At 43.2% G+C, this 26,263-nt stretch overlaps 1 protein-coding gene across 1 annotated transcript in view; it reads left to right on the top strand.

Moving 5' to 3' along the window:
- Positions 1–9,682: 9,682 nt before the first annotated feature.
- SDC2 (syndecan 2) overlaps positions 9,683–26,263 on the top strand; it is a 115,769-nt gene continuing 99,188 nt past the window's right edge. Inside the window, exon 1 of the mRNA XM_072733694.1 lies at positions 9,683–9,762. Within this exon, the coding sequence (XP_072589795.1) occupies positions 9,683–9,762 (80 nt within the window). The remainder of the gene's footprint in view (positions 9,763–26,263) is intronic.

Raw genomic sequence — 26,263 nt, 5'->3', positions numbered from 1 at the left:
GCATTTTCTCGGCAGGTAAGATATCGGGTCCTTCGCTTTTTGGGTTGTTTTGTTTTTTAACTTGATACGTCCATGGGAGGCTGCCCCCGGGCCCCCGAAGCCCAGAGAGGGCTCCTCTTCCTGTCTCCCCCGAGGGCCTCATCACACCTGCGTGTGGCTCCCAACGGCTGCGGCCCACGCCCCGCACCTCTCCTCTGGGCCACCCTTCAGCAGGTGCACCTCCACACCCGGGGCCTGGAGCCCCTTCTCCCTGGCCCCAGGCCGGTCCCCACGGGCAGCCAGGGACACTGTCTCCCCTGGCCCCCACTGTCCCAAGCTGGGGGCCTGTTCGCCTGCGTTTGTGCGGCACCCACCCCAGAGGGCAGCCTCTCCCCAGCCAAGACCAATCCTGTAGAAGAGTTGGGTTTTATACTGAGACATCTCCTCACACCAGGGGCGAGTGGGGGCCGGATGGGGAGACACAGTGCAGAGGGGTCGGGGCATCAGTTAGGGGGCTCCCCACCCTCAAGTCTGGCAGAGAGAGCGACTCGCGTCCTTTAGGGGGTCACCCACTACCGAGCAAGGCCCTGAAAGTGCAACCTGGAGGGTCCAGAGTTAAGGGGTGATTGCACAGCTGGGGAGAAGCTGCAGGAAGCTGGGCCTCTGCCCCGGGGGTTCAGGGTTCGGGGGCTTGGAGCCCAGCAGCCCTGAATGTCCTCTATCCCTGAGGTTCGGCCCAGGGCCACCTGCGCTTGGCCTCGTGGCTCTGAAGAGCTCCCTTGAGGTGTGATGGCCTGGAAAGGACTAGGGCCCTTTGGACATCTGAGCCGACGCAGCTCGGGTTCCCCTCCCCGGGCCCCGGGAGCTCCCAGCACAGCCTTCCGTCTCCCCCGTCAGGCCGACCGGAAGGAGCCGGGCTCAGTGCACTGGGCTGGGCAAGGGCATTGCCCGGGAGGCCCAGGCTAGCGGGAGGCATGGGAATGTCAGTCCCCGGAACGTGGACAAAAGACGTACTGGGGGCTCTGGGAGGCCACGGGAGGTGAAAGAGCCAGAAAGAGTTTTCAGAGGCAGGCTCACGCCGAGTTAGGGAAGTCTAACTTACAGAGCACCCACTAAAGCCGGGTCCTCTCCTGGGTTGGCTACTTGGGTTTTTTCCGATTCTCTCAGCGAAGGCACAGAGCTAATGATGGTTGGATCTGGGGTTTGGATCCATGTCAGCGTGAGCCCCAAACCATTCCAGTCCACCCCAGTGCTGAGGAGCCAGGCAGGCCTGGGTGGGCGGCTGGAGGATGGGACCCCAGGCCAAGGGGGTCACCTTCCCAAGGGGAGGGAATCCATCGCAGACTTGAAGTCGGGCAGAGGGCAGGGGTGGAAATCCCTTCCCATGTCTGAGGCGGGCCCACGGCGTTGATTGCTGCTGAACCTGAAGTGGCCTTAAAGTCCTCCTCCATCCAGCACTCCACAGCGAGCATGATCACACAGATGAAAAGGACAGCGCTGGAGCAGCCGCGGGGGTTTCTACAAGAATCTCACAGAGCCAGAGGTTCAGGAAGCATGATCTGAATTTTCTCAGATTCCCAGTCGAGAGCTTGGTGGGGATGGGGAGTTATTAACCTCAAAATCCTACTGCTGAAACGTTGAGGTTCACCAGAGGGATAAGACCTGTGTTCAAGGTCAGGATGGGTTTTTTTGGGTGTATTTATGTGTGTGTGTTAGGGTGGGGGGGTTCTTCTGTTGAAATCTCACCATTAGCTTCTGGCAACCCCCTGCTGACTTATCCCCAAATTCAGACTCCAGGACGATACTGAAGGCTCACTAAGAAGCGCCCCAAATTGGGCCTTGGCATTGAAAACTCAACAGCCGAACAGATTCACGCCAGCTGCTTGCTTTTGCTTCCCTTAATTAAAGCACATTGTGGTTAAGGAAAATGTTAAAGGCCACCCAACGTGGGCTGCAGCATCGACGTGCGGCTGAACCCACCTGGAACGTCACCCCGACCCAGCCAGAACTTTGATTAAAACCCGGCAACGTTTTCTGCCTCAACGGTTTTTGAGCATTTGGCTGATGCCTGATGCCCACTTGGGATTAATCTCCACATCCTATTAAGAGGAACGACTATTTCTCAGGTAGTTGGGTTCCTTTCCTGGCTGCAGTATCTTTGCAACATCCTTCCACGGGGCTCCTGTGGGCTTAAATATATGACACGCAGGAAATAATATGTAAATGAGTTTCTAGCCATTGCATCCGGGGAGTTGTTTTCTCCATTTGTAATCTTTTTTTATGATTTTTATTCTTCTTTCAGGAAACAGAAGTAGAGGTGCGTTCAGGCCATGTGTGTAATTTTGAGATCGGCTTTCTGTAATGAAACTGGAAGCAAATCCCAGATAAGAGCCTCCCAACTGTTTCGGAAGAACATTGCAAAGCCCAGTGGTCCTGACCAAGTTGTCACACACGGAGCAGAACTATCGATGAGAACCACACAACATCTGTTGCCCAGGTAACCGTCAATCCGCTAAGCCAGCTCTGAGCCCTGAGCGGGCAAGGAGGCTGCTGGCATCGGGGCCAGTGCGACGACACTCTCTTCTCAGCCTTTCCCCGCCTCTGGATGTGGCCTCAGGCTGCCCTACGAGGGAGATAGAAACCTCCTGTCTGACCCCTAAAGACCCACAGACCTCTCTTTTCCTAGCCTTTATTCAGAGATTCTTGGGCCTCCTATCACGGCGCCGCCCCCAGATCCGTCTCAGTGCTCCAGCGCCTCTCGGGTGGAGTGGTACCCCTTGGCCCCCCGCCTGCTTGGGGAGGAGCAGTGACCTGGAAATACCTGCTCCGTCCGACCAGGGCTCGCACGCTTCCCGGAACTTCTGCTTGGGGCGGCGACCTCGGGGGTCTCCTTCCACATGCTCCGTCCCATCCGACTCGCTGCACCCCAACTCAGAGAGAGATGAATAGCTAGGCCTGGCTGGAGGACAACCTTCCTAGGTACACGCTCCAGAGAATTGAGAAGAGGTTTTCAAACAAAAACTTGCATATGAGTGTTTGTAGAACCGCTGCCTCCCGTGGCCAAAGGAGAGGAACCACCCAACTGTCGGTCCATGAATGAATGGGTTGCCATTCACACCATGGAATACTCTTCGGCCACAGAAAGACTGAAGCACTGATCCGAACTGTGACACGGGACAGCTTGGAAGGAGGTGTATGAAGTGAAAAGCCAGACACAAAGGGGCACGTGTTGGACGATCCCATTGATGTGAAATATCCAGAAGGGTGACTATAGAGAGACAGAGAGCACACTAGTGGTCGCCGGGGCGACGGGAGGAGGAGGGGGGACAACAGGGCTTCCTTTTGGGGTGGTGATGCAATGCTCTACACTACATATAGGCTTAGATGCCTAGTATTGCGAATGTACTTAACGCCACTGAATTGCACACTTTAAAAACGGTTAATTCTATGCTCTGCAAATCTAACTCAATTAAAAAAAAGAAGTCTCGTACAAGGAAGTGTATAAAAAGGAAAAGTAGAAAGTTGTTGTACCACCTCAAACCAAATACTGTTCTCAGTTTGCTCCAGCTTATACTCCACAGGAATAATTCATACTTCATATAAAATTCATATTTTATTCTCAAATTAATGTGATTTCCAAGGCATTACCTATGGTCTCTATGTTTCACGAGAGACATTAAACTACTGGGTACCTTTTCTTGATGTGTATTTTCCAAGTTACTTCATGATACTGAACCAATTGGTCCTGACCCTACAATATCTGAAAATATCTACCCTCATGCCTCCTAGCAAGCATCGACTAGCACTGATTAGTCTCGAAAATGGGAGAAGAAAGAAGAGACTATTATATGGTTGCTCTAATACATTTTCATTGGATGATTAGCAAGATCATCACCCTGCGACTTTTTTTCTGTCTTGAAATAATAAATACATGTTTAGTAGACACATCCATATGCTTTGTTTTTATTAGAGTGGAGAGTAGCTAGTCATTATGTTGAGGGGCCAGGGAGGAATCCAATGGTAGATGCTATAAAAGACTAGACTAGCCTAGATACAGCCGTCCCTGAAGGAGAATCCAGAGAACGGGAGGTTTGCTGAGACTAAATTCCCCAGAATGCAATACTGGGCAGAGATAGAAAATATGAAAGATAAGAACATAAAAGATAAAACTTGTAAGTTCTGACAAAAATCATATAGGTTGTACCATGAAGGGCCCGACCTGGCCCAACTGTGGAAGGTGGTCAAGTACTCTCTGAGGCTCCTGTTGATGCTGGAACAGGTGGCCCCATGGCCAGAACACAGAGTCGCAGAAATCACAGACTGGCGCTGCCGTGTATGCCCGGAGGCAGCTGGGCAGGCTCACATGCGGGGCCCTCAGTGCACCTTGGGGGGTGGCGGGGGGCAGAGTGAGCAAAGGAGCTGGGGTTTAGTCTCAGCAAATCTCCTGTTCTCTGGATCCTCCTTCAGGGACGGCTGTATCTAGGCTAGTCTAGTGAGCTGTGGAGGCCCCTGAGTCCTTCTTCTCCAGGAAATTAAAACGAGATTGAATTTTAAATCTAAAACTTATAAATAATAGCGCTGTAACATTTTAAGACATTTAATCTGTGCCACTCTTGTGTTGAGATGCTGCTCACTTGGCCGTGCGGCAGAAAGCCACCAACGTGGGGGCACCTGGGTGGCCCAGCTGGTCAAGCATCGGACTCTTGATTTCCGGCCAGGTCATGATCTCAGGGTTGTAAGTTTGAGCCCTGCATCAGGCTCTGTGCTGCTTAAGATCCTCTCTCCCCCTCCCTCTGCTCCCCTGCCCCCACGCATGTGCACACACTCTCTCTCTCTCTAAAAAAATGAAAAACAGAAAGAAAAGCCGCCAATGTCACATTTAAAAAAAATGAAATGTGGCTTGTTAATGAATTCCTGGGGACCAAACATGGGACCACCATATCGTTGCCCAGCTCGAAGCTCTCATATTTCTCAACTTTGTCTCCTTGCTAAGCATCCTTTCTTTCAAGAACATGCAAAGAATCTCTGAAAAAAACAAAACTGAGAAACCTTAGGATTACAATGAGCATCGGCCAAGATTACCCTTGTCTCTGTTCTTGAGCACAACCAGGAGAGGACCTCACAAATTAACAAAGAGGAGTGGAGGTGGCAGCCTATCGAGATGCAGGGTGCCCCCCGTCTTTCCAATTTTAGACTAAAAATAACAGGAAAAAGGGGTTCTCCTCCAATGTGCCGAAGGAGAAACCGTGACTGAGCCATGATGGGGTTTGCTGACCTAATGAAGGCCTGACGGATGGCCTTCACTTCTGGCGAGAAGAAACCACGTGCTCAGTGGTCCTTCGTCGGGGCTTTGGTGTCTAATAGTGAGCAAGGTGGAGGTTTTCACAGTCTGCCCCTCCGAGCGGGATCCTAGAGGCTAACCCTGCCCTTCCCCCAGGGCAGCTCTGTTCATATCTGCTTATCGACTGGAGTTTTATTAATATGTTGCTTGAAAATAGAGTCTTAATTTTTTTAAAGATTTTATTTATTTATTCATGAGAGACACCGAGAGAGGCAGAGGGAGAAGCAGGCTCCATGCAGGGAGCCCGACGCGGGACTCGATCCCGGGACCCGGGGGTCACGTCCTGAGCCACGGGCAGATGCTCAATTGCTGAGCCCCCTGGGCACCCCAGAGTCCTAATTTTTAAGTTTGCTTATAATCCCATTGGTATAAAAGAAGGAACTGTGATATACATTTCACAATCAGTTGGTTTGAGCCCTGATTTTAATCTCTATGAGCTCTGTTAGGCTGGCTACTTGCTACTTTGCTTCTCAGATTCTGTAACTGAAAAATTAGAATAATATATGATTTTCACTGAGGGTTATGGGGATCAATAACGTGTCAAAAGTCATTTTTTAAATGGTGTCACCATATAAATGGTAAGAATTGTCATCTGGTATCAGTGATTGTGGGATTGTCAGGTGAGAAATGAATCTAGCTTCGCCGCTGCCACCGCCACTGGGAAGCAGGACAGTAAATGACTGAGCTAACCTTAGCCCAGTTTTTCATTTGGAGGGATAGTATTTCAGAAACCAGCCAATGAAACAACAATGAGTGAAGAGATTGAAAATAAAATGAACAAAAATCTTTTAAAAGGAGGAGTGGGAAGCACCCAGGGGCTCAGTGGTTGAGCGTCTGCCTTTGGCTCAGGCCGTGACCCTGGAGTCCCGGGATCGAGTCCTGCATCAGGCTCCCTGCATGGAGCCTGCTTCTCCCTCTGCCTGGGTCTCTGCCTCTCTCTCTGTTTCTCATGAATAAATAAATAAAATCTTAAAAAAAAAATAAAAAGGATACGAACAATTCTACAGACCCTGGAAAAACCTCTCCTGCTCCTGATGTGTAGACACGTCCTGCCCCCGACCCCGTCCCTGACCAATTCTGTATCACTACCTACAGGTTTTTGTTTTGTTTTTGTTTTTGTTTTTTTTTTATCAGAGAGACTGTCCCATACATGGAACCATGGAGTCCATGATCTCGAGACCGACTTCTTTCCCGTAGCACGATGCCACCAAGATTCACCCAAGTTGTTCTACGCATTACTAGTTTGCTCCCTCATGCTGCTGAGTAGTGCCTGGTGGACACATGTACCGCGGTTTGTGCATCTCTGCCGGAGAACATATTGGTCGTCTCCAAGTTTAGGTAATTAACGCTAGGGCAGCCAGCGATGTCTGCGCACAGATTTTCGTACAGATACAAGTGTTCGTTCATCCAGGGTAAACACCCGGGAGTGGGAGGCAAGTCTACATTTATAGGAAAGCTCCAGAGTGACTGTGCTACTCCTGCTCCCCATCGGTGTGTATGAGAGTTCCGGTTGCTTTGCATTCTTATCAGCACTCAGAATTGTCAATATTTTTTATTTTAACCATGTGTAACGGTGTCTCATTGTGACCTCAATTTGAATTTCCCTGATGATCACTGATGTCGAACGTCGTTTCCCGTGCTTGTTTGCTATCAATATATCCTCTTGGGCGAGGTGTGTGTTTGCCTTTTGTCTGTGATTTAATTGTTTTTTTTTTTTTTTACTAGTAAATTTTGCAGGTTTTTATATATTCTGGGTAGAACTCATTTATGGAATATTTGTTAAGACTTTCCCCCCAGTCTGTCGCTTGTCTTTTCATTCTCCTAACAGTGTGTTTATTTCACAAAATATTTCTGATTTTGATGAAATCTAACTTACGATTTTATTCTTTTGCGAATCGTGCTTTTGTGCCACGTCTAAGAGCTAACTCCACGTTTTCATGTAAAAGCTTCATAGTTGTAGGTTTTACGTAAAGATCTATGATCTATTTCGAGTTCAGTTTTGTGTAAGGCGTGACGTTAGGCCGAGGTTCATTTTTTTTGCCCGTGGGTGTCCAATTGTCCCCTCACCATTTGTTGAAAAGACCGTTCTTTCTCCATTGAGGTGTTTTGCACCTTTGTCAAAAATCAGTTGGCTTTTGTATTTGTGTGGCTCTATTTCTGCCCTCCCCATTCTGTTCTGTATTGATCTCGGCATCTATATCCCTCACCAATACCTCCACTGTCTTGATAAGTGTAACTCTGTGTAAGTCTTGAAATCAAGTAGAGTGGTTCCTGCGACTTTGTTCTTTTTCCTCGAAATTTCACCAACCAGTTTTCAGTGAGCTTTCGCTAGGAGTCCAGCGCCCTGCCAAGCACCTTACATGGATTTTCTCATTTAACCTTCACAACAAACCTTTGAGGATGTGAGGCACTTCGGGTTCTCAGATGCAGATGTCAGGGTGGATCTGGTCTGACGCCGTGCGAGGAGGGGGGAAGGCAGGGGGCTTGAGAACGACGAGATCCAGACTGAAGCACAGCGTGGAGAAAACCTCAGCCAGGCTTATGGGGGGCTCCAGAGCAAAACTTTCCCATTAGAGGAGTCCTGCCTTGGGCTCTGGCACCCGACCTCCAGGCCTGGCCTTTGGGAGCAGCCTGGGGCGGTTTTGGCCTTGGTGTCAATGCTGCAGAGGAGTTAAAACCCAGAATGATCTGATCCTAACTCTCAGAATTTCCCCCAATGCAAACTTCATCCCATGGTTAAATCTAATTATAATATTACAAATGAGTAAAGTAATCTGAACCCTCCCTTGCTCAAACATGAAGATCTCAAGGTAAATAGAGTTAGAAATTTATAGAAAGGTTCCATGTGGGCAAGATCCAAATATGAACAAAGCTCAGTATAAGTGCTTTTCTGATGACATTTAGATCCATTTCTCTGGACACAGACAGGGGACTGGACTGAGTCTTTTTCTTGCCCTGGCTCCTTATTAATTGATGTTTCTTTCCTCAATACTGTTGCCTCTTCCCCTTCTTCCTTATCCCTTTGTATAAATTTCTTCAGAGATCAAAGCTACCATCCACTCACGTCCTCCTGTCTGGTTAACAGAGGCCAGCTGTCTCCTGCTCTATTAAAACACACATTTAGAGCCTCTTGAATCAATGCTCCCATTTAACATTAAAGTGCCAGCAGTGATGTGGCCTCTGTGCGATGTCGATGTCGACTGTCCAAACCTCCACTGCACTTTGATATTCTCCGTGTATCCCCTTGAACATTTTAGAGCACTCCAATTTAGGCAAGATATCTTTGGTGTATCTTAAACATGTGTACTGACCAGCAACTGGCAAGTCAACAAGTCTTTCCACTGATTTTTCACTCATCTCTCTATTCTTCAAGAAGAGAAACAGTTGTGAATATGAAATTTCTCTTTAGTAATAGCAATGATAGCATCAGCTTAAATATTCATAATTCCCTCTCTCTTTTTTTAGAATGTGCTCCCTTTTGATCCTGAAGTGAATTCATGAGGGCCAGGGTTATCATCCTGCATTCACATATGAGAGACGTGTGGCCTAGAGAGTCAGAGTGACATCCTCGGCAGAAGCGTGACGGAAGTCTAAGTTTTCTGACTCAGATCGCGGGCTCTCTTCTCCATACATGAAAGTCTGAACATAGCATCATAATATGGGAACATAGAAGATACACAAACCTTCCAAGAAGTAAACAGTTGATAGAAGGTTTTGAGTGTCTGCGAACGCGGAACATGCGAGGCATATGCATGTTTATGCAAGGAGCCCAACCACCCACGCTAGCGAGGGATTGACACCGCGAGAAGGTTCACACACAGTTGGAAGAATGAATGAATGAATGAATGCACGCATGAAGGCTTGCCCTGGGCCTGGGTGAAGCAGCCCCCGCCTGCCCGGGAGCCAGAGGGTAACCACAGAGCCCTGCCTGGTGCAGAACATCTCCCGTGTCCTGATGTCCTCTCGTTCTCTTCCCACTTGGCCTCGAGGCCCTTGCATCAGCTGGACCCGGGAGACGTGAAGGTCAAGTGCCTCCCCGGCCCCAGAAGGTGCCCTGGAGTCCTGCAGGAAGAAGCGTGATCGGGGTCGGCCTCTCCAGCCAGCGCGCCGATGCCCGCTCAACTCACCCTTGCTCGACCCTCCTCGCTGACATCGGCCACCTCGCCCTGCGGCTCCCCTCGGTCTGTGTGCGTGTGTCCTTGGCCGCCCACGGAGCAGCACCCCAGGAGCTCACTCCTCCATCTGTGCGCTCTTGCACGCCCGCTGCAGCTCCGGTGCATGGGGCGGCTGTCCCCGGGAAGGGGTGAGGGCTGCAGGTGAGCTCTGCAGCCTCAGGTGAGGGGGAGCAGCGTGGGGAGGACCATGGTGCCGGTTACCCCGCGCGAGCGCCCGCCGCCCACAGGACTCCGCCAAGTCGTCAAGGCCTCGCATGACCCTACGGGGTAGGACTTCCATTAGTCACTTACGCAGCAGGCAGCTGAGGCTTGTTGGAGTGAACAACGTGCCCAGGCTGCACGATGAGCATTGGAGAGAAACGCGTCCGGGGGGCCCGGGGAGCATAGCCTTACCCTCTATGTTGTCCTGCTGGCCACGGTGTCCCACCCAGGAGGCAGGTGCATGGTCCAGGCCACGGTCTTTCCAAGAAGATGAGAAAGATTCCTCAAAAAGGCTGGGAACCTTAGCTATGACGGGAAAAATAAATCAGTAGGAGACAGGGTCCCATCTTCAGGGAGACGAGGGGTATAATGAGATGCGACCAACCTACGCATTACTGAGAGTGACCCAGACTCGCAATGCGGAGCCACTGACTTACTAGACGGCCATACCTCTACTTGGCGGGGGGACCCTGTAGGCCCTGCACTGGGCCAAGTGCTTTATATCATTTCATTGATAATGCCTCCGATGATCTTTTAAGAGTACATATTATCCTCAATTTACAATTGAAGGAATTCTAAACAGAAAAAGTACGTAATTCGTGCTAGATTACAGAACTAAGAGCAAATGATGGATTTGGGCTTTCAAGCCAGGTCACAGGACTCGAAACTCCGGATACAAACCCTGCTCTCCCCGCACCCTGGACCGAGAGTGGTTGTGATCTGGCGTTTATGCCGTAAGACGAGAATGCTTCCAGACACGCTGAAAGGAGACCCCTTTATGGACGGACAGTGACGGTCCTTGGCCAAGACTTGTTGGGCTGATACAGACGAGCTCATTCAGGTTAGTAATAGTTCAGTCAGGATCTTCGGAGCGCGGACTGCAGGACGGATAAGTATTTTATCCTCTGCCCAAATACAGTGGGTCTGTATGAGACCCACCAAGGCATCCCGTGGAGATGGGCAATGGGACATAAGTGTGCCGGAGCGGCTGGGATCAAGTCCACGATTTCACCAGGGGCTTACGGAAGTAAAGAATTTTGTCTTGGAGACTTACTCTTGAAGGTTATTCTGCTTATTTCATCATAGCAGAAAAATACCTAGTGAACTCACTAATGCTTTGGAGCCTTGGATGTATGTGCCCTCAGCAGAGGGGCATTGAATAACCGCGTACTATCTGCACTAATCCGTGGCTTGCTTTTACCCACGATCACAGTATGTCTCTACTCCTTTCTAGTTAAGGATGTTGGAATCTGCTATGTTACTTTATTTTTATTTTTTTTATTTTTGTTTATTTATTCATGATAGACCTAGAGAGAGGCAGAGACACAGGCAGAGGGAGAAGCAGGCTCCATGCAGGGAGCCCGACGTGGGACTCGATCCTGGGACTCCAGGATCGCACCCTGGGCCAAAGGCAGGTGCTAAACCGCTGTGCCACCCAGGGATCCCCTGCTACGTTACTTTAAACAGACATACGTATTCTGTTGTAAAGATGAACTGGGATCCATATATGACCATTCTCCTAGTTTGGGGATGTTTAATACAGTTCTGTTGTGTTTATACAAACAATAAGCCGGTGAATATGTTTGTTCACACAACCCCGTGAGCATTTGCCAATGTTGCTGTAGGACGGGTATCAACAGTAGCTCTACTGTTTAGTCACTGTTTAAAAAAATTAGACTAAAAATCCAAGCTTTATTAATTGTTGAGTTGATAAAACAACTCTAACTTCTGACCTAAAAGGGCTTTTGGAACATTCTTCTTCTGTCTTAATGTAAAGCTGAAAAACATCTTTTTTTGAAGATAGGACATGTAAATTATAGGCCTTCTATTTTAGATAATAGACCAAAAAGCTATGTGTAATCACAACAGAGCTATAAAATTATCTTCTGGTCTTCAGCATGAGGCAAATAAAAATTTTTAGAGTAATAAATATAATTTTGGGTGTTCTGATGTCAAATCCAGCTTTCCATCTTAGAGTAATGCCCTTCATTACTTATATTTTTGACTTTTTTTGTAGGTTTGTTTTTAATGCATGGAACACCAAAATACGGGGGGAAATGTACTAGTGAATCCTCAAGTGCTTTTTTTCTTACTTTATTTTGCAACTGTATGTATTCTATTTAATCTGTTCTCTAAGTAGTTGAATTTCAGACTTAGGATGCAGTTGGTAGGGAGGGGTCAGTAGGAGGTGGGGAAATAAGAGTTGAACTACAACGTTAGCTGCGGAATTAACAGATAAGCAACTCACATGTCCATCGGCAGAGAAACAGATGAATGAAATGTGGTCTCTATGTACAATGGGATATTATTTTGCCTTAAAAGGGAAGGACATTTTGACACCTGCTACAACATGGATGACCCTGAAGGACATTATGTTAAGTGAAATAAGCCAGTCACATAAAGACAAATGCTGTATGATTCCACCTGTATGAGGTATCGAGGGGAGTACAATTCACTGAATCAGAATATAGAAATGTGGTTGCCAGGGGCGGGGGTTGGGGGGGAGGAGGAAATGGAGAGTTTTTCTTTAATAGGTACAGAATTTGTTTCACAAGATGAGAAAGTTCTGGAAATCTGTTTCACAACCACATGAGTGTACCCAACACTACTGAACTGTACACATAAAGAGGGTTAAGATGGTAAATGTGTTGCGTGTATCTTACCACAGTTTCAAAAAATTACAAATGATCTAACCCAAATAAGAAGGAATCTTCTAGACTTTGCATGACCTTGACTCTGAGTAACCTACCTTCTCATGCGCATGCCTGAAGATGCATTCTGAGACCGACGTGTTTTAGTTGGGGGTAGCCTAGACTCTAACGAGTTTACTGCAAAATGTAACATGGCTAAAATATAATAGAAAATCATTATTCTCTCTGGAACAGTCCATGGCAAGTGGTAAATAAATGTTTATTAAGTGAATAAATGAATGAATGTGGGTTATAAGATACATATAGTCGCTCTAGTACCAAATATGAATTCAGGTTACAGACTCATCTTTGGAAGAAATGTGATTTTATTCTTCAATAATTAAAATTAAGATATATTTTGAACCTCCCTTCTGCTGGTTAGGTGGCCAAAATCTGAGATAGCAGCGCCTTGCCACCTGCTGTAAGCAGAATATGGTCCCTCAAAGATGTCCACATCCTAATCCTCAGAACCTAGCACTATGCTACTTTATATAGCAAAGGGACTTTGCTAAGGGTATTAGATTAAGAAACTTGAGGTGGGGAAATTATCCTGGATTATCTGGGTGGCCCCATACAACCCTTGAGGTCCTTATAGGTGAAAGAGGGAGGCTGGAGAGTCAAAGTCAAAGAGAGATTTGCAGATCCTACACCGATGGCTCCGAAAAGGTCAAGGGCCATGAACCACAGAATGTGGCAGGTTTCTAAAAGCTGGAAAAGGAAGGAAACAGATTATCCCCTGGAGCCTCCAGAAGGAACCTGCCAAGCTAACACCTAGAGTTTAGCCCAGAGAAACCCATTCAGACTTCCGACCTCCAGAACTCTAAAGTCACAAGTTTGTGCTTAAACCACTAAGTTCGTGGTGATTTGTTACAGAAGCAATAAGAAAGGAATACACGCACCATCCCCCATCCCCACTTTGCTGGCAATGGCATTGAAGTTCTGTGTTAGGTAGACAATAGTGACACAGGGACACAGAGCAGAGACACCCCCTGGGTTTGAAATTCAGCAGTCGCCTGCTTACCTGTAACCTCAGTGAAGTTATGTAACCTGTCAGTGAATGGCTACTTCCTCATCTGTAAGTTACTGTCCTCATCTATAAGTTAAGAATAAGATCAATACGTACATCACACTGGGTTATTGTGAGGAATAAATAAATTCATTTAGGTGAAGAGTTTAGAACAGTGTCTGGTAGGCAGTAAAACACTATATTAACTATTAACATGGTTACTCTTATTATTTATCTTCTGGCTCTAGGCCTTAATTGGTCCATGCCGTTTTCTGCCAAGTAGGCCCTCACTGTAGACCACAGGCTGGCCCAGCTCTGCTTCTGTTTCGGTTTACTCTGTTCCAGAATACTCCCTAAATCTAGAAACATGATGCTGATTCCCATGCCAGTCTGAAACAGAAGTTGTTCATGCCTCACCCAGATCCCTTGGAATTGCTTTTATTTGTTGGTTGGGGTGCTCGTCCTCCCAGCTTCTGCTGGTGCTTTGGCTGAAGGCTCAACCCTGCAACCTTGTCCAGAGGATTACCCTGGGGCAGTGGAAACCACCTTGGCCAGGGTTAAGATGTCCTCATTCAAGGAGAACCCTGCGGAAGGGTATAAAAGTCTCCCTTGACAGACTCTACAGAGTTACAGGAGACTCTACAGACTTAAGCTCTGGATGATAATTTATGCTCTAGAGCTTGAGAGGATCAGGTGGGAGCCACATTCTTGCCCTTCCCCATCCCTTCCCTTCCTATGGAACAGATACCTCCTGAGAGAAGGCCTTCAATACATCACTTGAGTGCAAAGTTTGGTTGTGGGCTCCATTACTAGGGAGCTTAACCTAACATGTGATCTAAGGCCTCAAGAAATTAGTAGGGGCTGTTTATGGCACATGACAGTGACCCAGAAGATGGTGACAAAGAGCTATGGGATTGCAGGGGAAGGAGAGCTCTGGGAAGGGCCTGAGCCAACACCGGCTTTGTATGTACTTAATCCCCAGAGATACTTTCAGACTGAGCTTTGTTCTATCATCCACCTTCAGATGTCATTGTGCACACAGAATGCATAATGCTATTTTCAACTCAACCTTAGTTGTCACAAAATCCATTTTTTTTCTCAAAAACAGTAACACTTCTACCCCTTAAGGCCTCCTTATGTCCTAGGTGTTAAAAGTAATACTTAAGAGCTCAAATTTTTGTTGCATCTAGAAACCAAATAAAAAGTGTCTAAGACATGTAAAATTATGTTTGTAGTTTCTCCTAAATAGATTTAAAAAAAAAAAAGAAAGAAAAAAGACCAAATAAATCATTAAATTTGAGACATCTCAGCAATTCATACTATTATCTTTTTGTTTTATTTTCCTTTTAGGTGATATACTGCTTAATATATAAGCATTTATTGCCATAGTGTCTAGTACTTTATGATTTTACTTCATTACATTTTCTGTAGTTTACATGTTTATGTTCCTTCCTGGCTTTCCTCACTAGGCAAGATAACTCCTGCCCCAATTTAAACCCTTCTCTCCCACATCATTCATACAAATGCTTCTTGAACATACCTTAAAAAACAAAACAAAACAAAATTATGGCCATTGACAAGCTTTTCTGGTAGTTGTAAGAATATCATACAGATTTACTGAAAAAGGCAGTCACTCTTTGGTTAGGTTTATTCCTAGGTATCTTATGCTTTTGGGTGCAACTGTAAATGGGATTGACTCCTTAAGTTCTCCTTTAGTCTCATTGTTAGCATACAGAATTGCCACTGATTTCTGGGCATTGATTTGTATCCTGCCACACTGCCGAATTGCTGTATGAGTTCTAGCAATCTTGGGGTGGAGTCTTTTGGGTTTTCTATGTACAGTATCATGTCATCTGTGAAGAGGGAGAGTTTGACTTCTTCTTTGCCAATTTGAATGCCTTTTATTTCTTTTTGTTGCCTGATTGCTGAGGCTAGGACTTCTAGTACTATGTTGAATAGCAGTGGTGAGAGTGGACATCCCTGTCTTGTTCCTGATCTTAGGGGAAAGGCTCCCAGCATTTGAGGAGGATGCTGTATTTTGTCAAATGCTTTCTCTGCATCTATTGAGAGGATCATATGCTTCTTTTTTTTTCTCTTGTTGATATGATCAATCACATTGATTGCTTTACAAGTGTTGAACCAGCCTTGCATCTGGGGGATAAATCCCACTTGGTCATGGTGAATAATCTCCTTAATGTACTGTTGGAGCCTATTGGCTAGTATCTTGTTGAGAACTTTTGTATCCATGTTCATCAGGGATATTGGTCTGCAATTCTCCTTTTTTGTGGGGTCTTTGTCTGGTTTTGGAGTCAAGGTAATGATGGCCTCATAAAATGAGTTTGGAAGTACTCCATCCCTTTCTATCCTGCAGACAGCTTTGGTAGAATAGGTATTATTTCTTCTTTTAACATTTGATAGAATTCCCCTGGGAAGCCATCTGGCCCTGGACTTTTGTGTCTTGGGAGGTGTTTGATGACTGCTTCAATTTTCTCCCTGGTTATTGGCCTGTTCAGATTTTCTATTTCTTCCTGTTGCAGTTTGGTAGTTTTTGGTTTTCCACAAATGCGTCCATTTCTTCTAGATTGCCTAATTTATTGGCGTATCGCTGCTCACAATAAATTTTTAAAATAGTTTGTGTTTCCTTGGTATAGGTTGTGATCTCTCCTCTTTCACTGATGATTTTATCAATTTGAGTCTTTTTTCTTTTTAATAAGGCTGGCTAGGGGTTTACCTATCTTATTAATTCTTACAAAGAACCAACTCCTGGTTTTGTTGACCTGTTCTCCAGTTCTTCTGGTCTCTATTTCATTGACTCTATATCTTAAAAACTACAGAACACTTCTGAAAGAAATTGAGGAAGACACAATGAGATGTAAAAATATTCCATGCTCATGGATTGGCAGAATTAACATTGTGAAAATGTTTATGTTACCCTTGGCAATTTACACGTCCAATGCAATCCCTATCAAAATACCATGAAGTTTCTTCACAGAGTTGGAACAAATAGTCTTAAGATTTGTGGAATCAGAAAAGACCCCAAGTAGCCAGGGGAATATTGAAAAAAGAAAACCAGAGCCGGGGGCATCACAATGCCAGATTTCAAGTTGTACTACAAAGCTGTGATCATCAAGACAGTGTGGTCCTGGCACAAAAACAGACACATAGATAAATGGAACAGAATAGAGAACCCAGAAATGGGCCCTCAACAGTATGGTCAACTAATATATTCGACAAAGCAGGAAAAGACTATCGGACCGTCTCTTCAACAAATGGTGCTGGGAAAATTGGACAGCCACATGCAGAAGAATGAAACTAGACCATTCTCTTACACCAGACACAAAGATAAACTCAAAACAGATGAAGGATCTAAATGTGAGATAAGAATCCATCAAAATCCTAGAGGAAAACACACAGCAACCTCTTTGACCTCAGCCACAGCAAATTCTTGCAAGATACATCTATGAAGGCAAGGGAAATAAAAGCAAAAGTGAACTATTGAGACTTCATCCAGATAAAAAGCTTCTGCACAGTGAAGGAAACAGTCAACAAAACTCGAAGACAACCTACAGAATGGGAGAAGGCATTTGCAAATGAAATATCAGACCAAGGACTAGTATCCAAAAACTATAAAGAACTTACAAACTCAACACCCAAGAAACAATCCAGTCATGAAATGGGCAAAAGACATGAACAGAAATCTCACAGAGGAAGACATAGACATGGCCAACATGCACATGAGAAAATGTTCCGCATCCCTTGCCATCAGGGAAATACAAATCAAAACCACAATGAGATCCCACCTCACACCAGTGAGAATGGGGAAAATTAACAAGGCAGAAAACCACAAATGTTGGAGAGGATGTGGAGAAAAGGGAAACCTCTGACACTGTTGGTGGGAATGTGACCTGGGGCAGCCACTCTGGAAAACTGTGTGGAGGTTCCTCAAAGTGTTAAAAATAGACCTGCCCTATGACCCAGCAATTGTACTGCTGGGGATTTACCTCAAAGATAAATGCCGTGAAACGGCGGGACACCTGCACCCCAACGTTTATAACAGCAATGTCCACAGTAGCCAAACTGTGGGAGGAGCCTCGGTGTCCATTGACAGATGATGGATAAAGATGATGTGGTCTATGTATACAATGGGATATTACTCCGGCATTATAAAGGACAAATACCCACCATGTGCTCTGACATGGATGGACCTGGAGGGGATTATGCTGAGTGAAGTAAGTCAATGGGAGAAGGACAATTATCATATGGTTTCAGTCATACAGGGAATATAAGAAATAGTGAAAGGGATTATAGGGAAAATGAGTGGGAAAAATTAAAGAGGGAGACAAACCATGAGGAACTTAACTCTAGGAAATGATCAAGGGGTAGTGGAAGGGGAGGTGGGCGGGGGGGATGGGACTGACTGGGCGACAGGCACTGAGGCACTTGGCAGGATGAGCACTGGGTGTTATACTATATGTTGGCAAATCAAGCTCTAATTAAAAAAATATATGTGTATATATATGTATTTATATATATATGTATATATAAAGGCAGTCACTATATGTTCCACTGGAGGTGCAGATGATACAGCTTTTCCAACGATCTTTTTATGATCACTGCACTTTTATTAAAGATCTACTTTGGTACTTGTTTTTGCTAACTAAAAGAAATCCAAAGAAGATTTTTGCCTTGATGAAAAAGGTGAAAAGCAAAAATAGCATTGAGCACTTATTTTGCAGTGAGCCCTTAGAAGGGTGGCACACGCCCTGAGCGGTGAGAGGGTCACACCAAGCTCCGTCCCCAGGAACTACACTCAGCATTAAGCCGACATGGTTTTGAACTGTGTTTGTGAGCATCTGCTCACAATGGGAGCAATTTTTCTTGATTTATTTTGTGCATCCATTAGCGAGATGTGTCTTAATGTATCAGAAGAGCCTACAAGAGGTTATTTTTCGGGCCTGGAAATGCTAAAAAAATTTTCCATATAAATTGATGATAATTGCTTCTTCACTTTATGCCATTTCGGCTTATGAAAGGCTTCATAGGAATGTTCTAGCTTTGGATGGCAGGGGAAACCTATAAATCTAGACAGTGTCTTCCCAGGATATGAAAGTGTTCAATGAAAGGAGCATCCCACAATGACCAGTCATTTGCTACTGAATAGGACAAGAACAATGGTAATAGTGACTCTCTATCACCCGTCTGCCTTTGCATTTCCTTCTTTCTTACCCACGGCCTTCTTAGCTTTGCTGAACAGTTGCCAGAAACTGAACGAACCAAATCAGACATGGGAACCCCCTCTAAGTTTACTCAGTGAGGGAATGGGCCCCTCTGGCCCTGCTGAGTGACTGGCCTACAGAGGCTGGTCACCCCATAGCTGCTGAAAGGCTCCACATCCTCCCCCTGGACCATAGGTGCTTACACACGAGAAAGGAGGTCTGGGCAGAGCTAAAGAGAAGGTTCTCCTCACTTTCCCCCTCTGTCTTCTCGCTAGAAACACACTGGCATACGTGTTTTGACCCTTTCATTGAGACTCTCCAATGTAATTCTTGATTTTTGCTTGCTTAGGGTTTAAGTTGAAACTTGCAAGAACAGGAAAGATACTTTTCCTCCTTCCTCTCATTTCTTTCTTAAAAATATATGGTAATATGTGCTTTGGGATTTTTGTATGGTCTTTTCTATAATTTTCTGCTTTACCCTTTTTAGTTCTAAACCAAGAATGGAGATAGACCAGAATCCGGATGCCTTACAAATTACTTCAAGGGGAAATGAGGAATTGTGCTAGTAAATACAGCATGTAGTAGTTAATCATACCGAACTATTTTTATTTCCAACAAAAGCCTTGTAAAATGTGCTGGTCATCTCCATTTAATATAGTAATGAAAACAGATGAAAAATGGAGTGATTTGTTAAAAACTCATCACATTCATGGCAGAGGCAATGCAAGAAAGCAGTAAGTCTTTGATCTGAACCCAAAGAGTCTGTATAGCTTCCAATGTAATGGGGGAAAAAGTTGTGAGTACACGTCTTTGAACATAAAATGAATACAAATGTAACTTCCAGTGCGTTTACTAATTCTCAGAGAATGCAGCCACCAGCTTAAGAGTTTTAACGTCTATTACAACATTTGAATGGTTTCAGCACTGGTCTCAAGGAAGCCTTCATTTAGGTTGTTATTAGCAACATTATTATACAAGAGATTGTTCTAGCTGAAAAGACATTAAATGCTTATAGGTCTTTTCTCTGTCCCCACCCCTAAATGCACATTGCTGGTTCCTATGGTCCATAAAGGTGAGAAAGCCATCATCAGCAACGTCCACCTAACACCGATGTGAACCTTCACGACTCGCCTCTTGGATACTTGCCCTAAGGGCACAGAAGCCGTACAGGAGAAACAGAACTCAAACCCTGGCCTTAAAAAACAAGTATCCTTTAGCCTGTGACCAAGGATCCATGGTGAGAATGGTAAAGGCAAACTTGTTGAGAGGTATCAAGGAGAAAAGTTCACCAGAGGAGAAGAATATAGTAGGAAGAGATGAAATAATTTATGGTCTTTCTCAGAAATCCTGAGTTTGGTTAGGTTTCCTGGCTAATTTTTTTTTATCCTAATTCTTTACAAATATGAAGGTGATTATCACTTTTATTACTAGATAAAATATCTAAGAGCATGATCTTACAGGAAGGGCTTTCTTGGTGGTCTATTTTCAGCTTGTAATGAGCTAAAATAGAATAACTGCCTATTTAGTTATTTTTGTTCCTTGCTTCCCTGTTACCTAAAGAAGTTCAAAAAACCTGAGAATGAAATTCATAATTTGTAATCCGTTCGTTGTCTGTTGCTGCTGTTGTTACCATTCAAAACGATCACGATTCCTAACTCCATCCATATATTTATTCCCTCCCCTAGGCTCATCAGGGCTAAAAATAGATTGAGTTAAACTTAAATTAAATTAATGCAATAATTTTTCAACTGAGAAAAAGAACCGCCAATATTCTCTCTGCTCCTAATGACCCCTGGCATTACCCCGTCAGGGCTATGATATGGTCCAAAAGATAGGCAAATGTCTTACAGGCTGGTAAAACGGTTTATGGACTCAGGTTCAAAACCTTGATCTGCAACACTAATTTAAACTAATTTGAGTTTATGATCTTTGGGGAGATTTGTGATCCATGTGCAAATTATTATTATAGTGAATGATTTCCTAGGAGGGGCTGATATAAAGGAAATGAGCATGATTCTCTGGCTAGGCAGAGGGAAACTTTCTAACAAAAACAATCGAGGGCTGGAATAAGAAATCTTTTCCCAGAGATATCTTAAAATGAGTCAGATATTTATTTGTCCTGAGTGGTTTAGCTGAAACATCCCTGGACACTGAGTGACGGATTATATAACTCTGAAAGCTCTTCCCATTCCTGCAATCTGATGATAAATCCCAGAGCAGTACGTTGGATTTGTGTTCTCACAAATGGGGATGTGGCCTTCTTCCCCTGGACTCCAGTGAGAAAAATATATGTTCAGAGATTGTCTTCCTAGGCTTCTCGGTCATTCTTCCTGCCTAAAGATAGTAAAGACAGACACAGTTATCTACAACGGGGCGGGGGTGGGGGACACAAAAGGAATAGGATTCCTACCTCATACCAACACAAAAATCAATTTTACATGCATTAAAAGTTTATATGTCAAACGCAAAGCTTTAAAACTTTTAGAGCTCTGTAGGTGAATATCTTTCCGACCGTGGATCTTTTAAACAATACATCAGAAGGAGCGGGCTGTAAAATAAAAGCTTGGGAAATTCAAGTACGTTAAAACGAAGAACTGCTCATCAAAAGAGACCTTCAAAATTATAAAAGATAAGCCACCTCAGGTAGAGAAGTTTTTTGTAACATGCATAACTGACAATATTGTTTTTAGAGCATTAAAGAACTATTTCCATAAAAGAAAAAGACAAATAATCCGATAAAATAATAGGCAAGAGAAATGAAGAGGCATTTCATGGAAGAGGGAGCATACATCGCCAAAAAACATTTGAAGAGACAGACGCTCAAGCTTAGCAGTAAGAAGGAAAGTGCAAATCAAGACCAGGAAGGGCGTAGGCCCATTTAATCAACAAAAATTATGAAATATGACAATACCAAACATTGGAAAAGATGCATCAACTTGTACATTTCGGGTAGGAGTGTAAAAGCTACATCTGTTTGGGAAAATAATTTGGGATTATCTTGTAAGGTCCTATCTCATGACCTGGCGACTCTATTCCCAGACACATACTTGTGTAGCACCCAAACTTTCTCCTTTTTAAGAGTACCAAAACCCCCCAAATGTTTACATTAGCAGAATAGATAAGTTATTCTGTGGTATAATTACTCAAAAGACTGAGCGAACTATAATTAACCCACAATATGGATGAATTTTAGCAACATAACATCAAGTGAGAAAACCATGTCCAAGATATATATATATATATATTTTATATATTTATATGTGTTCACACATATATAAAACTAATAAAAACAAAATTCAGGATACTGGATATTTCTGGAGTTGAGGTTGATAACGCATCAGTACGGTCAATGTTGGGCACCAGTGTTCTTAGATTGGATGGTAGCATCATAGGTTTTTGTTAAATAACTAAACAAAAGCAAATGAACACATAAGTGAAAGAATGAAAAGAGAGCTATTCCCAGACCAGGATGATCATGCTTGTGGGCTAAGGAGTATGATTAATCAGATTTTGTAGATATAAGATCTCCCCGTAAGCCTCCCAGAGAGAGTGAATATACAACTAGTGATTTCATAATTGGTTTTATTTGTGCATTTATAATTTTTCAAGGATTACAAAATATCTTATGAGTTTCAATCCAGAGATCCTATACTACTTAATGGTGTTTTTATCTACCTTCCTCGACTTTTTCTCTTTTTAGTGTTTGATTTTTACTTCCATTTGGAGAAATGGGCAAACGTGAAAACACTTAAATGTTTTTCTCAAAAATCAGTAAATGACTTCCTAGGCTTTTATCTTTATATCCAACAAAACACTGGTGCGTATTTCACTCTAATCAGCAGCAACAACATGTACAGTTTCTTGAGTTTTTCATTTTTGCCTATGGGGCTACTTTTTTTCTTAATCAATCTTGCTAAGGGGTTAATACTTTCATTAATCTTTTCAAAGCACTGACTTTTTACCTTGTTAGTTTTCTCACTGTTTGTCTATTTTCTATATTATGAATCTTGATTTTACTATTGCCTTCTTTCTATTTGAGTTTATTTTGCTTACCTTTTATATCTTTTTTAAGTTGGAGATTTAAGGAGTTGGTTTTAAGCTTTTGTTTCCAGTATGGTCTTTAAAGACATTTCTCTCCAAATACTGATTCAGTTATATTTCACAAACTTCACACATTATTTTCATTTTAATTCAATTAAGAATCTTTATTAAATACCTTATGATTCCTTCTTTGATCCAGGGGTCCTCAAAAAGTATGTTATTTAATTTCCAAATGTCTAGGCCTTTTCTAAGTATCTTATTACTATTACTTTCTAATTTGTTATTTGCTTTTAGTTCGTTTCTTCTGTAGACAGAAAACATATTCTGTAAGATCTAAATCTGAAATTTATACAAACTTATTTTATGACCCTGTTCACGGCACGTCTTGGTGGTGTGTGGTGTCCCTTGGCCATGTCCCATGTGCACTTAGAAAGCATGTATGCTCTTGCAGTTGGTGGGTGTAGTGTTCTGGAAATGCCAGTAAGGTTAAGCTGATCGGTAGTTCTGGTTTTTTTTTTTTTTTTTGGTAGTTCTGTTTATGTCCTCTGTATCCTTCCTGATTTTTAAATCTATTAATTAACTCAATTACTAAGAAAGGAGTGTTAAAATATCCAACTATGATTGTTTCCCATAAGTTCTGTCAGCTTTTGCTTTGTGTCTTTTGAAGTTCTGTTATTAGTTCGCATATATTTATTTATTCCTGAGGAATTGACACTTTAATATTATGACATCTTTTTTAGTCTTTCGTAACTGTCTAAAGTCCACTTTGATATTAATAGAGCTACACCAAGTTTCTTTTAAAAAAAAAAAGATTTTATTTATTCATGAGACCCACAGAGAGACGCAGAGACACAGGCAGAGAGAGAAGCAGGCTCCCTGCGGGGAGCCCGACTTGGGACTCGATCCCAGGACCCTGGGGTCACACCCTGAGCCGAGGGCAGCTGCTCAACCGCTGAGCCCCCCAGGCGGCCCTACACCCAGTTTCTTAGGCTGGGGTATATTTATTCTATTCTTTTACTTACAACCTATTTGAGCTTTTATATATAAGAGTGCATTTCTTATAAAATGCCTATAGTTCAGCCTTACTTTTTTTTAATCCAGACTGACTTCTGCTTTTAATTGGTGTATGTAGTCCATTAGAATTTAATGTAAGTATTGCTATAATTGGATTTAATCCTATCATCTTGCCAATATTTTTTTTAATCTGTCACACATATGAGATAGGATGACTATCCCAGGAAACACATCAGCCTCAGGCATACCCTGCGTTGGCCACCTTCAGATCACAATATGCTTCCTTATCTTATCAATTTCTAATTTGAATTAATATTATAGTTCTTCATAAAATCTAAGAACCTTCAGTATAATTCCATTTTCTACTCCTCCTTCATTCTTTTTTGCTATTGCTCTCATGGAATATACTTATGCATACGTTATAAACTCCAAACTAAAAATATAATTACTTTGGCTTTAAGCAATCAAATGTCTTTTAGAGAAATTAAAAGAAAGGAAAAAAATTTTTAATAAGATACACGTATTTACCATTCCTGGTGTTCTTTATTCTTGTCTACAGATTCAGTTTCAGATATCATTTCCCTTCAATCTGTAGAACATCTTTTAGTGTTTTCTATAGTTCATGACTGCTGGCAATGAATTCTCTCAGCCTTTGCTTGTCTGAAAATGTCTATTTCATTCACATTTTTCAAAGGCAGTTTTACTAGATATTGAATTATGGGTTGACAGTTGTCTTTTGCCCCCTGTAGCACATTTAGGGTAATCTCCCACTGTCTTCTGGCCACCAAAGTTGTAGAAAAGAAGTCATCTGACATTCCTATAATTATTTCTCTGTGTCTAACATGTCTTTTATTTTTTGCTTTTTAAAGATTTTCTCTTTATCTTTGTTTTCCATCAACTTGACTATAATGTGTCTAGGTGTGGTTTTCTTTGTGTTCATCCACACACTATTCATTGAGCTTCTTGTATCCAAATTTGGGATACAATATCTTCAAATGTTTTTTCTATGCCCCTCCTCTCACTTCTCTCTCTCTCTCAATTTCTCTCTTTCCCTCTTTCCCCATCACTTCCTCTCTCCTTCATTCCAGTCTTCCCTCTTCTCCTTTCTACTCCTTGGGAGCACTAAAATGTTCATGTTTTACCACTTGATATTTGTCCCATGAGTTACTGAGGGTCTGTTCATTTTTACTTGATTTTTTTCCTGATGTTTTATTTTTCAATTTTAGGATTTTCATGACTCTTATAATTTATATTTATGTGCTTGTGTTCCTTATTTGTTTATTCTTTACGTTCTTCTTTCCCTTCCAGTCCTTGAAATATGTGGAATTGCTATTTTAAAGCTTTTATTGGGTAAATCTAACATCTTGGTCACTTCAGAGTCAGTTTTTATTGACTATCTTCTTTTTATCTTAATCATTGGTTACATTTTTCTATTTCTTTGCATGTCTAGTAATTATTGATGGCGTGCAGGATATTATAGGTGATATGTTATATAGAGATTGGATTATTTTGCCTTACTTCAAAAGGTGCTGAATTAGAGCACCTGGGCAGCTCAGCCCATTGAGCATCCAACTCCTGATCTCAGTTAAGGTCTTGATCTCTAGGTCATGAGTTTGGCCCTGCACTGGGATTCACACTAGAGTCTACTGAGAGAAGGAAGGAAGGAAGGAAGGAAGGAAGGAAGGAAGGAAGGAAGAAAGAAAGGGAGGGAGGGAGGAAGGAAGGAAGGAAGGAAGGAAGGAAGGAAGGAAGGTGAGAAAAAGAAAGAAGAAAGAAAGAAGAAAGGAAAGAAAGAAAGAAAGAAAGAAAGAAAGAAAGAAAGAAAGAAAGAAAGAAACAGAAAGGGTGAGTTTTGTTCTAGCAGGCAATGACAATACTGGTAGATCTTCATTTTCCTGTCAGGCTTGATTATATGTTCTGTTAGAATGATTCTATTTTGACTTTATCCTTAGTCCTAGGGAATGGCTAGAACTTACTCTGAAGATGTGGTCTTTCTCTGATTTTAACTAAATGCAATGACGTCTCTACTCTAGCTGGGCCAGGACTCCAACATCTACAGCACTGAAGGATGTGTAGTATCTTTATCGTGCTTTTAGCCTCACATTAGCCATCTTCTACTAGGTGACTAGCCCTCTCCAAGGATCCACACAGATTTATGGGGTCACCCTCTGTGTAGCTAAATCCTCTCTGGTATCTGCTCACACATTTCACCCTTCTGCAGCCCCATCTCTTATCTCAGCTCCTCAGTAAAGCAAGACTGCTCTTTGGGCTTTCCCTCCCTGAGTCATGGTCCAGAAATTTCCCCCACACAGAAAGCTAGGGTAGCTACGAGTGTCCCTTTGTTTGCTTCCTTTCTCAAAGAACTATAATCCTGCACTGCCTGTTATGCAATGCTTTAAAACAGCTAGTTACCTCATATATTTTGTCCAATTTTATAGTTGTTTATGAGAGGTGGGCAAATTCAGTAGCAATTACTCCATTCTGGCCAGAAGAAGAAGTGACATTACTTGATTTTTATAAGCTTTCATTTTGTTTTAATAAAAACTTTGAATTTTTTATGGTGCTGGAAAGCAAATTGAATTATGACTAACATTCACAGT

The sequence above is a fragment of the Vulpes vulpes genome, chromosome 13 (assembly GCF_048418805.1).
Source record: "Vulpes vulpes isolate BD-2025 chromosome 13, VulVul3, whole genome shotgun sequence".
Classification (NCBI taxonomy): Eukaryota; Metazoa; Chordata; class Mammalia; order Carnivora; family Canidae; genus Vulpes; species Vulpes vulpes.
Note: the sequence above shows the minus strand (reverse complement) of the source record. Positions and strands in the feature narration are given on the sequence as shown.